Source organism: Natator depressus, chromosome 3, assembly GCF_965152275.1.
Source record: "Natator depressus isolate rNatDep1 chromosome 3, rNatDep2.hap1, whole genome shotgun sequence".
Taxonomy (NCBI): domain Eukaryota; kingdom Metazoa; phylum Chordata; order Testudines; family Cheloniidae; genus Natator; species Natator depressus.
This window is the reverse complement of record NC_134236.1, coordinates 85,201,817-85,214,687: the sequence shown is the minus strand read 5'-3', so window position 1 is coordinate 85,214,687 and position 12,871 is coordinate 85,201,817. Positions and strand designations below refer to the sequence as shown.

The following is a 12,871-nucleotide window of genomic DNA, read 5'->3' as shown; positions in this document are numbered from 1 at the left end:
TTCTGTAGATGCAGGGTTATTAGGAATTCCCTCCATTTCTTAATTCCCTTTCACTTACACAGCTTATAAATAGAACCCTATGCAAACTTTCTTCCCTCCATAATGCAGATGTCTTTGTAAAGATGTCAGGTGCCAAGGATCTCTGTTAGTTACAGTGTTCCCCTATTTTTCCATCACAACTGCCAACATTTTATGAAGTGACCAGTGATTTTGGTGCACAACTCAACATATACTTTAAAGTGGCCCAATTTTCATCCAGCACTAAACACCCATCTTCCAAAAATCTGACATCTCAGATGGGCATCCATATATTGAGGTATAAAAATCATGTATCACTTTTGAAAAATCTTCCCTCCAAAGTCATTCAACATTGCTTTTGAGCCAACTGGCTGGCTAAAGAGAGATCTTTTCACTCCCCCACATGGATGAAGTTATTCTATTTTATACAGGTACTTATACCACCCTCCTCACTTGAGCACCTTCCAGTAATGCATTAAGCAACACACCTAGCATATTTCACATGTGACTCATTCTTCATCCTCTCCCCAGGGGAAATGTGTATGCAGTGTAGTGTGTTAGATTTAATTTGTATGCTTACATTAAAAACATAGCAATATGCACATATATAAGAAGGGAAGGTAAAAGAAGTATGTGTTGCCCTGGGATCAGAAGGTGGAGAGGTTTATGATAGTCCTTGACCCCTGTGAGTTCGTTCCACAATCTGGGACCTGCCCTACACAAAATCTCCGTCTTCCTGCACAGAAAAGCTTTCCCTTATGCTCCACTGTGCCTGAGAACTAAAGTCATTAACCGTGGTCCACATCCTGGAGCTTTAGATGATCTTTTATGTATTTTGGACTAAGGCCATTGAGAACCCTGTAGATAAGGACCAAGACCCGCACAGCTTGTGGTAGCCCATATTGCTGAGGAGATACACTGCTATTTTCTGTACTAGCTAAAGTTTTCTAAGGCCTGATGGCTTCATATCCAGGTGTACTGCATTGGTGCATTCCAGCTAGGAAGTGACAAAGGCATGTATAAGCAAGGCCAGATGATCATCCATGAGGATGAGAGAGAGTCTCTTTCCAACCAGAGGTGGTAGAAAGCATTACATGTGGATGCTGCTATGCTTCAAACAAAGGAGGATGTACCATAGCTGTAAGCTTTTGTTAAACTAGGTACAAAATCAAGTACTGAACTCCATTACCCCTGTATGATAATGGATTATGTTATCAATGGACTGCTGGACCAGCCTTCCCTATTGACATTCTTGCCAAGGCCATAACCCTCAGCCTCTTAAATGGCAGACCAGTAACTAATAGGACTAGGAAACTTATCCATCCAGTGCTTTCGATTACTCTGGTGTTCATTCAGGAGTCTGGAAAACGGGAAGATGCAAGGCAGACACCATATGGAACACACACGTCGCTGAACATGCTTGTGCTGCTACTGATGCACCTTCTCTCCCACTCTGAAGGCATGCTGTAATATGGCTTCTCTCCTTGGAAATCTACATAGGGATAGTTCTCATGTTCAAGGCAGAAATAAATATATTTTTATATACATACCTCTTCCCTCACTCCCATTGGTTGGGCCGAAAATGAATGCAACAGTCTGTATTTTTGCCCCAGATTACAGCACATTTTTCCAGATTAGTTGAGGTCAGTTAGTATCAAGATCACAGTCCACATATACACCTCTGACTAGAAACCTGCTCATTTTGCCTCATCCTCCGTCTATTTAAATATATCACCACTAACCCTGAAAGCATGTAATATTTCCCCATAATATCTCGGAACTAGATCCAACATGCTCGTCTTTAGGACATCTGCGTGGGAGGTGAACACCCTAGATGGAGCTGCTGTTCAAGTGAGACTTCCTAGTCAACAGGCTGGCACAAATGGTTATCACCAGCCATAGGAAGCACTTTCTGCTAAAAAAAAAACAAAAACAAAAACAACCTGTCTCTGTGGATTGTTCTGATATGAAACTTCAGAACATAACTCTCCTCATGTCTACTTTATCCTTTTAACAGTTTGCCTTTCTCTCTCAAAATTAGATAAGCTGCCTGGGCCAGGGATCTATGTAAACCAAGACTAATTCATTCTTATGTATTATAATGGGTCAAATTCAACTCTGGCATAAAGACTGAGAGAAGCAGGTGCCACTATTGTCTTCAATGAGAGTTGCATATGCTTGTATAAACTGAGTATCATCCAGTAAACATATCCTACCTTTCTGATTCTTGGGCTAAAGGATAAGAAAGTCCAAGTGACAACATAGCCTTCTCTACACTTTTAATGCTTTTCATTATGCTTACTTTGTAAGGAAATCAGAAATGAACTGTTTGTTCACTAGTCCTCTAGATTCCTGTGGAACTACAATAATCGAGATCTCTTAAGTTTTACACATTTTCCATCAGAGCATATACAGTTCTTCAAATGGATATTATCAACAAAAGATAGACTGTACTTAGGTTTTGCAAAACATCTTATTCTTTCTGAATACTTTTTCACTTTTGCCTGATTTGGATTTAGAAACAGAAATTATGTACTTTAGCCTTTATAAATTGCAAATTATTTAACGTGAACTAGAATTATGTTACTATGAGTGGCATATTGAACTCACAGAGGACATCTGACCAGGTTGATGCACTTGCTCAGCTTACTCATAGGCTTGGATGAGAGTACACTGGCATTGACTCAATCCAAGATGAGATTAAACAGGAAGGTCTGGAGAACCAGCCTAAAGAAAGAGATTTGACATCAGTTCCCTCAACTGGAGAGGAGGGTATGTTTGACAGGGGATATACCCATCTTGATATATGCTTTTTTTAAAGCATGAAACATTGCACCCGTGCTGCAGAATCTGCACTGGCTTCCAATTAGTTTATGGGTGCAATTTAAGATACTGTTTCAAAGCTCTAAAGCCTTAAATGGCCATGACTGCCTCCAAAATCACTTCTTCCCACTACTTTGTGATTTTACTCTGGGATAATGTACACAGATGCATTTACACCAGCAAACTATAGTGGGATAATTATTCTGATATAGCTTTGCTGGTAAATTTTCTTGTGCACACAAGCTCCTAAGTGTATATGCACCCATAGGATCAAATGGGTGTAGTTAAAAGAACAGAAAGAAAAAGCATACACTAGAATTTTAATTCTCCTTTATTAAAAAAAAATCTGATATGAAGTATGCAAAGTTTTCTCTTTCAAACTACTGAAGAACAATATAGCATATTACAGTATATACTTACTTAACTCTGTTAGCTATTCACGAGCATGTAATGCCCACAGGAGCTATTCTTGCTAGTTTAATGGCAGGTCAACAATAATGTATTTGTTTACATATTTAAGGCTTAAAGAGTTTAAAATCTAGTTCTCTAAATCAGAGAGAGAGGGGAGATGGGAAAAATCAGCATCTGTTTATGAAAGCAATTTAAATAACCTGTTTAAAGAATAACTAGTACAATAAAAAAAAAAATCCAAATATTTTCCTAGTCAGGCAAGTATTTCTACTGTACTGCCTAATATCGGAATTGTAAGACCAAACAGAAAGACTGTCTTTCATTAGACCTGCCTAATAAAAATAATTCATACACAATCATTCCATGGCTCCTACTTGAGCAGGCAGTGTTGCACTCAGACTGACTGACCTCATTCCTTTAATCACATGACCTTCCCAATTCACTGGCCCTGGATGACAACAGCTACCGGTACATTTGCAAGCCTGAGTTTCATATCCCATGCTCTTGACTAGGAACAGTATAATGGACACTAATCCATTCATTCAGCCACACACAAAGATACAAACAAAGCAACTACAATAGAACTGTACCAAAATAATTCCCTGAATGGTATTACTTACTTGCACATGAGATTAGGATTTTCTCTTACAGCTCCATGACCTAAAGAAGTTTCTTACAACCTTCTCAAATCATACCAAACAGTTTCTGTTGACAGACCAACAAGCATACTACAAGCATCCCATCTCATTATTTCTTAGATGAAGATTAGGATCATTTATGTTATTTCTAAGGAAAATTCAACAAACTGATCAGATAAGACTTTCACAGTTTGTCTGTGACATTTGTAGACTTATAATTACTTGATATTAAGCTGCCAGTTCCGCTTGCTATTCTTTAAATTGTAAGATTCAAAGAAGGCTAGCCTTATAAAATGCCAAGAATTCTTCAGTTCTATTATTTTTATCCCCTTTCTTCTACCGGTTAAGTTCTTCTCTCAGCTATAGAATGGAACACAATAGACGACAGATTGTGGTATGAAAGACAATCCTCAGGAGGATGACTATAGCAATTTTGGTTCCACTTTACTGTTTGCTGAAGAGTGCCGAGTCATTTGGAAGTCATACAATAAATTCATTCCCATACCACGATATGTACATTCTTTGGATGTGAAAACTGCTGGTCCTTGAAACTGAAGCACATGTTGCATTCATTACAGTTCCATATTCCAGCATCTCCGGCTTTACCCATCATTCCATCAAACAAATGATACATTTGTGCACCAAGTGATAACCAGCCAGTACACTGTTTAAGTGTGCCTGATTTTCTCTCTCTTAGTCCATTTCACTTTTACCTACCCATAAAGAAATTTGAACATGTGTCTATAACTTCTCTTTATTTCCTTCTAGTGGTCTATTGCAAGTGAGATCTAGATCACATTAGCACATACACTCTTGGTACAGCAGAATGTATGCTCTTGGTACAGTATACTCTGAAATTTAGAACATGCAAATCTTGTGTTAGTTTTATGCTACACAACGCAAACTTATATCATTTGGCATTTTGTCAACATATTGTGCTGTATATGCTTTAATCTTTACAGCACCACTATGAGACTAGTAAGCAACAGGGGCATGAAGGGTTAGTCAGACTAAGACCACCACCAATGCTTCCTCTCTCAGCCCTTCTACAGACTGTGTTCTATGTACAGCGTGACTCCTGTATAATTGCCATCTTCCATAATGGGGAAGAGAGGTGTCTGGTGAGGCTAGAGCAGGGGTGGGCAAACTAAGGCCCGCGGGCCGGATCCGGCCCCTCAGGGCTTTGGAGCCTGCCTATGGGATTACCACTGCTGCGGGCTCCACGCCGCTACGGGAAGCAGCCACGCCATATCCCTGAAGCCCCTAGGAGTGGGGGTCGGGGGGGGAAGAGAGCGCCGCACGCTGCTCTTGCCTGTGGGTACCTCCCCCAAAGCTCCCATTGGCCAGGAACGGGTTACCGCGGCCAATGGGAGCTTCAGGGGAGGTACCCACAGGCGAGGGAAACACACAGAGCCCTGTGCCCCCTCCTCCCACAAGGGCTGCGCAGGGATGTGGTGCCGGCTGCTTCCCGGAGTGGCGCGGCATGGGGCCGGGGCCGGGGCCGGGGCCAGGGTAGTTATGCAGGGAGCAGTGAACCGTGGCCAGTGGGAGCCACAATCGGCTGAAACTGCGGACATGGCAGGTAAACAAACCATCCCGGCCTGCCAGAGGCTTTCCCTGAACAAGCAGCGGCCCTAGTTGGTAGATAGAAAGATTAACCTAAATAATCTAAACAGAAGCCCCTGGAACCCCATAAGATTGGGTCCTTAATCCATGAACTATTGGAACTCATTTACAAAGCTTTTCTTAAACATTACATGAATATATTGTCCCATACTATAGAATTAGAATTTATAATGCCTATTCCATGATGAGATATCTTTGAGCTATAATGTATCTTAATTAAAACTATCTTTAGATAGGTTTTTTCCTCAAAAAGCATTTTATCAAAAAAATCTGAGTTAAAAAAAAAATCTGATTTTTTTTTTAAATCATTGATTTTTATCCACCCTGACATTAAATAACTTTTTACATTTTTGTTGTATGGTTTGGTCAGTAAAACACAGTATTCAGACACTAGGATAGTTCAGCACTAACTAGCCAAGCAGCTAACAAGGGCAGCCTGCTTTGTACAGGATTTATAATTGGCATTAGTTATCTATTAAAATTAAAGTGCAGTAAATGGAGACCCTATCCCATGGGTCACAAACTTAACAGCCCTGCAAGAAATATTAAATGACATTCTTGTTCAGTGAAATTAAACATTTCCTGCTGAGATTTATATGGTACTTGCAGTGAAGTCCAACGCAATACGGATTTGACCCTGCAAGTTCTGAAGCACTTTAGCCCAATCTAGCAAAACAACACTTAACCACATGAACAGTCCTACTGACTTCACTGGGACTACTCATGTGCTGAACTTTAAGAACGTGCCTAAATGCTTTGGTGAATTAGTCTAGCATGCTCTGCATCCCGCAGGATCAAGACCTAGGTCTCCACCATCCACACGATATTCTGTGTTTCATAAATCCAGAATTGTTTTAAATGTTGTATTTAAAAAAAATTAAGTAAAGTCCTCCTCACATAAACAATCCCTTAAAATGACTATCGAAGCTTAGCATAGCCCCACAACATATGCGTAGCAGTTTTCTAGCTCATTAAGGAGGGACGGGATGGAAGGATACTGGAAGTAAAAGCAGAACAAATATGGATGGTCAAAACCTCAAACATAAGAAACTAATTTTTTTCCAGATGGACAAGGATTACATTTTAAACACAGAAGAGATTAAAATGATTGGAAAAGTGAACATTCATCAGTCAACTGTATAGATACATTCTAAATGGGATCAGTTTCTACAGCATTATTTAATGCTTATGTGCATCTAAGTTTCATGTTCTTACTTTGAAGCAATGCTCTCTGCGCACCTGAATAATCCCCAAAGACTGACTGTTAGCACCAGAAAAACAGACCTTAAATTCCTGAAATAAACTACATGGAACCCTGTTGGGATTCAGTTCTTCCTGATACTAATGTTGCACTAGCAAACAGCATGGACTTAAGAACATAGGAACTACCATACTGAATCAGACCCAACATCTATTTAGTCCAGTATCTTGCCTCCGCCTGTAATTAGCACTACAGAGAGAGATGCAGGACGATATGCTCCCTACATTAAATTTTACTGTAATCTCTGCTAGTTAGAGTTTGTCTTAAAACCTGAAGCATGAGGTTTACTATCCCTTCCAAAACTGAATTATCAGCTTCACCAGTTTCCTGGGGTATTGAGGTCCACAGTCTAATTACATGCTGTATGTAAAATATTTCCTTTTATCAGTTTGAATACTCTGACGAAGCCACGTGTTAAGGATATTTGAAACCAACACATGAATGTTTGTAAGAGACTTGGGATATTCACCCTCTGTCTTGTATCCTGTGGCTACAGTTTTGATCACCAAAAAGAAATTACTTAGTAAAGATGAGGAATTTTAGAATAAAAATTTATCAACTGACATAAGTAACTTCTTTCACAAAGCGTCTACAATAAAGATCTTGAATGCACGTTGGCCTCAACCTTCATACTAATAGGATTCATTATGACCGGTTTCCACAACATCTACTAGCCTGAGGAATAAGTCTTATACCCAGATGAAAAGTACATGAGCCACTATGCCTCTGTACTCTCAAAGTCATACTTATTTGATTTTTATTACCACATCTTTTCCCTCCAATCAATTTGCTCCGACACCTTTTAAAAAAAACAAAAACCAGTGGTGACACTGTTCAATTCTGAAATATGCATCTTCCCCAGTTAACTTCTGGGCACCCACCAATGAATGAATTCTAGGTTCTTGTCAGTTCCACGCCCAGTAAATAAGTTCTTGGCTTTTCCTCTCCCCAGATAAATAAAATGTATCCCCACTTCAACAATAACTGAAAAATAGGGCCCTTATATGGAAAAATATATATCTGCTATGTTACACATTTTAATGACCTTTTCATACTCCTATATAAAATTTCATAAAGTACTTTAATACCCCACTTTTCTTTACAGTATATTTTATTTCTGTAGATCAAAAAATTACTTGAAAAAGTCAGGTGTTAAGAGGTCAGTGCACACTCCCACCATTTTTCCTTTTATATAAAAATCTTCAATAAGACGTAAGACTCAGATGGATGTGTTTTACACACTGCTACTTAAATTACAATTTCAGTTCTATTTGCTAAGAGTAACAAAGCACAGAGGTCAGCCGCGTGTGGAAGAGCTACTAAAAATACACTAAAGGATGACACCCCAAGAATTATTATTTCAAATAATAGTTACAATTCATTAGTGTAATTTGCATAGGTGCAAATGTCATTTTGAAATCAAAAGGGACTGTGCAGATGCATGATGCAGTTCAAAAGCAAAGACCTTGCCCTCTTTCAACATCAGCTAAGATCTAGCATCTTGGAGTAACATCTTTGGGCAGTACTTGTTGCAATTCATAAAAGTATACAAAAAGGAATGTGTCTAGTGCACTAGACGTCTGATAAATTACAAACACCAAAAAGCTAGAACTAGCAACTAAGTTTTGCTATTGTAGATACTTAAGAATATATTCCCCTTTTAATACCTATGCATGTTTGACGTCTTTGCCATTTCACAAAGATTCCAAAGCTAAACTAATCAAGAAGCAATAACAGTTATTAAACCAGAAGCCAGACACCCAGCTACTCAAGCCATTCATTTCTTATTCTTCAGTCCCAACAACCCACTAAACACTAGAGAGGTGCATGAGCAGCAGGGATAGCTCAGTGGTTTGAGCATTGGCCTGCTAAACCCAGGGTTGTGAGTTCAATCCTTGAGGGGGGCATTTAGGGATCTGGGGCAAAAATTGGGGATTGGCCCTGCTTTGAGCAGGGGGTTGGACTAGGTGACCTCCTGAGGTCCCTTCCAACCCTGATATTCTATGGCTACAGGTCAGATCAAAGGACTGCAGTGTTCTCACCAAGTGCCCTTCCCTTTCACAGAGCCAGATCTCCCATCTCTTTCTCCCATCCAAGCTTGCCTCCACAATACATGGCCAGCATACTGCTGCAGCCACTTCCTACACCAGCTAAAGCAGCTATTGTGTGTCAGCAGGCCAGTACCTTCTTGACTTTCTTCCCCAGTCAACTTGCTACTCCTCCAACACAGTAATGCAAGAATCATTGTACCATAAGCTCAAGACCTATTTCGTTCTGTTTTGCAGATAAAATTGCTCAGATTCGGTTAGAACTGTCTGCCTCTATGGGATAAGAATATGTGCTAAAGAACACAATGTTAAATCTTCTCTGCTTGAGGTTAGGCCAGGGTCAATCCTTTCTGATTTTGGAAGCACTTTGGCCATCAATTTGTGCTTAAAACCTACATCCTTCCTGGATGGTGAAAGCATGCAGGAAAGAACTGGGTACATTGTTAATACAAATTATCAATACATCCTTGAAAGAGGGAGGTATCTTTTCACTGAAAGAAGCACAAGTACCTCCTGCACTCAAAAAAATCACTGCTTGTTACTGAATCTTTCCAGCTATCATGCCATTTTAAGTCTTCCATTTTCAGTTAAGATTATTGAAAAGGTTGTGGTGAGATAACTCAAACACTGTTTAGTAGCCTCAGTTCTTTTCTACACTAGTTGCCAACCTGGGTAGAGCAGAGACAACTCTGGTGGTATCGGGGGATAATCTCTTGACAATAGATGAAGATCAAGTATCTATCCTGATATTATTACATCTGTGATCCGTCTTTGATAAAGTTCACCATAATTGGATGTTGACTTTTTTTTTGCAAACCATAGCATGAGTGAACAGGCCTATTCGAGTGGCGCTTTGATGGGCACTCTCAGAAGGTGGTGTAGGAAACCTGCATCTCCTCATGCAAGTACTCTTCTGGGGCGGTTCTGCAACGTTTCATGTTGTCACTCCTTTTGTTTAATGCATGCATGAGGCTATCAGGAGTTTTACATGGACCGGAAGGTCTTCAATATTCTGAAGACACTCAGCTTTATATCTCCATCAGCATGGCTGGAACTGCTGATGGCATTACTCGGTGTCTGGAAAAGGTTGAGGCACGCACCAGGGCAAGATGGCTACAACTTAGTCCAGACAAGACAAAAGGGATGTTGATTGGTTGTAGGAAGCAAGCTGGAAGAAGTGACAAGGATAATTTCTATGCTTTAAATTGAGGGTGTGCATCTGCCTTTTGTTACCTGGGTTCATAATCTTGGGATCTGGTGAGGACTGTATGGAATGCGTGTGTGTTAATTTCTTGTATTTGTGTTGTCACTTGAGTTTGATTTTGGGGTAACTAATGGGTCTGTTTAGTTGCTAGTATATTTTAAAGAAATTGTCAAGGGTTACCAGAGCATGGTGGAGACACTTTTATAGTAGAGTAGTAAAATCTAAACAAACAAAATAGCTTGCCTGCCAGATAACATAGCCCTATCTTCTTTTTCGCATTTAACACAATTCTACTCACTACTAAATGCGATGTTTTGGGATAGCTGAGTAAAATTTCATTTTTTTTCCCCATCATTATCAACAACAAGAGGACTGGAGCACAAGTCGCCTCCATGAAAACACTTTTTAAAGATAATATAAAGGGAGTGGATTTCTCATAGGTCTCTAAATATTGACTCTTGCAGAAAATATCTTTTCCTCGAAGTGTTAAAAAAGCCACACTCTCTGTAACATTGATAACGTAGTAGCCTCCAACCAGCAGAAAGTGGTCCACCAGTACATCAGTGGTTCAGCTTTTGAGACTGGTACTCTAGGCATCACCTTTAAATTTATGTAAGGCTCTGATGGGCCTCAATGCATTGTCACTGCTACTTGTTATTTAACATTCATGGTCAAAGCACTTTACAGATGTTAACTAATATGACTGTCAAATTGTACACTAACATCCCAGAGAGATTAGAAACTCTAAGGTGTGTGGTGGTGCCCAAGCATCATGGGATGTACAGATAAGTGTCAGACGGGCAGCTGTGATAACACATCCATCTTTCATTTGAGGCAGTGAATGGAAAAAAAAATCCATTCATCTATTTGGCACTGTGGAGTATGATGCATTCACTGGGGCATGTGCTTGTGATGGTGCTACTATGGCATCAACTTCTGCAGAATTTATTATTTCATTTAAAAGTGAATTGTTTCTAACCTTCTGTACGTTTTGGTTCTGAAGATAACTTTCTAAAAGTGAACCAATGCAGTCTTGTCTTTCTGAGCTTACAAAATGAAATCATGCTGCTCATAGCTTCACCAAGAAGTACTAGAGTGAAATGTATGCAACACTGGTCAGCCTTCACTGCTGCTTACAGTGCTGTGAATAGCAACAGTTAGTGTGTCAAGAATTAGGTCAATTTCATTCTACTGCTATCTGGGGATAACAGGGATACAGCAAAACAAAACAAACAAAAAAAGTGTAAAGATTAAACAGCAGGGACCAGTATCAAATTAAGATTTTGAACCACATAATCAATCCTCTAAATCAGGGCTTGAAACAATTAGCTAGCGAAGAGTATAAGATGCCTACAATTTGAAGTGTGTAAACAAAACATGGGGGGGGGGGGCGGAGAAAGGGAGCAGAGAGGAGGACAGCATCCCAAAGGTCTGTGTGTCATACTCTGGTGTTAATCACACCTCCGCCCCCAAAAGCATGGCGGGGGGCAGAGAGTGGTGAGCTGAGTAGTGGGTTGAAGACACCTGTTAGCCAAACCAAGGAAGCCCGAGTCCACCACAGAGGGAGGGGAAGGGGGTCAGGAACAGCATTACCACATTAATCCCAAACACCCTTCCCCCGCCTGGCTGCAGAGAGCTAGGTTAACATCAGAATATCATACTCTGACCTAGCGGATTCTCCTCTCCCCAGCTTCCCCCAGTATTCCGTATGCACATTTCATACCCTAGGTGCCTTCTCCCCTTGCCGACTGGAGATCTGATTGTTTCAAGACCTAATTTAGAAGATCAGCTACAAGGTCCAAGACTTTAACCTGGTTAAATCGGTGCAGTAGCCGAAGAGAGCTGACAACGGAGAGAAAGAAGCAACTCTACGCACCTGCAATGCAAGAGGCAGCTGGCCAGCCACCGAGCTATTAAGGGGCTCTGCATCCCCTGCCACCCCCGAATACCTTTCTAGCAGCCAGGGCCCGGGGCAGGCAGCCCCAGTCTCCACCCCAACCCCCCAGCTGAGGGCACCCAGACAGCGCGAGGCCTCTGAAGCCACCAAGCGAGACACACGGAAAAGGGCAACCGTCACGGGGCAGCTGCCCCCTGCCCGGCACAGGCCCAGCAGCGCTACCCAGGGGTTGGGAAGGGGACTTCCCGTCCCAGGCCGGAGGGAAGGGGATTCCCTTGCCCCCCCCCCCCTTCCTGCCCCCTTGCAGCCAAACGCCCGGGGCGGCACCTACCTTCACAGCCACCTCCGGGGCCGAGTCCACCGCCAAGGTCTGCGGGGCAGGGGGCGGTGAAGCGAGATGCAGCACCGAGTCCCGGCTGGCTACCTGCGCCGAGCGGCGGGAGCTTCCCTCAGTATCCGAGCCCGAGTCGGAGCCCGAGTCGGAGACACCGTAGGACGCGAGCGCGGCGATAGCGGCCGACATCTTAGCAAGGAGGAACCACAGGAGCAGTGACCCGGAACAAACGGGTCCTGTCAGTTACATAACAATCCTCTCCTAGATTTATTTGTTTTTGCGACTGAATGAAAATTACTCAAATACAATTTTTAAAAAATAAAAATTATTATTTATAATTTTCTGGGTCTCTAACTAAACTTTTTGGGAAGCAGAAATCCCCTCCCATGGAGCTGAAGGAGGGTTTAATCTTTCAGGACTCACAGCAAGGACTACAAATCCCAGCATGCAATGCGCCAGAGCCGGGGAGGTCGGATTTGAAGCGTCCTGCAGGGTCAAAGCAGGATCCTGTGGTTCTGAATGACACGATCACTGCCTCTCTGACAAGTGACAAATAATAAACATAACTATAAATGCCTCAAAGAAAGCACTCCATAACTAAAAAACAAAAA

The 12,871-nt window shown here is 41.5% G+C and overlaps 1 protein-coding gene across 1 annotated transcript in view; it reads right to left on the bottom strand.

Annotated features, from left to right (window-relative positions):
* Positions 1-12,475, bottom strand: part of CDC40 (cell division cycle 40) — a 53,497-nt gene extending 41,022 nt beyond the window's left edge. Inside the window, exon 1 of the mRNA XM_074948234.1 lies at positions 12,258-12,475. Within this exon, the coding sequence (XP_074804335.1) occupies positions 12,258-12,449 (192 nt within the window). The 5' untranslated portion in view covers positions 12,450-12,475. The remainder of the gene's footprint in view (positions 1-12,257) is intronic.
* Positions 12,476-12,871: the final 396 nt, after the last annotated feature.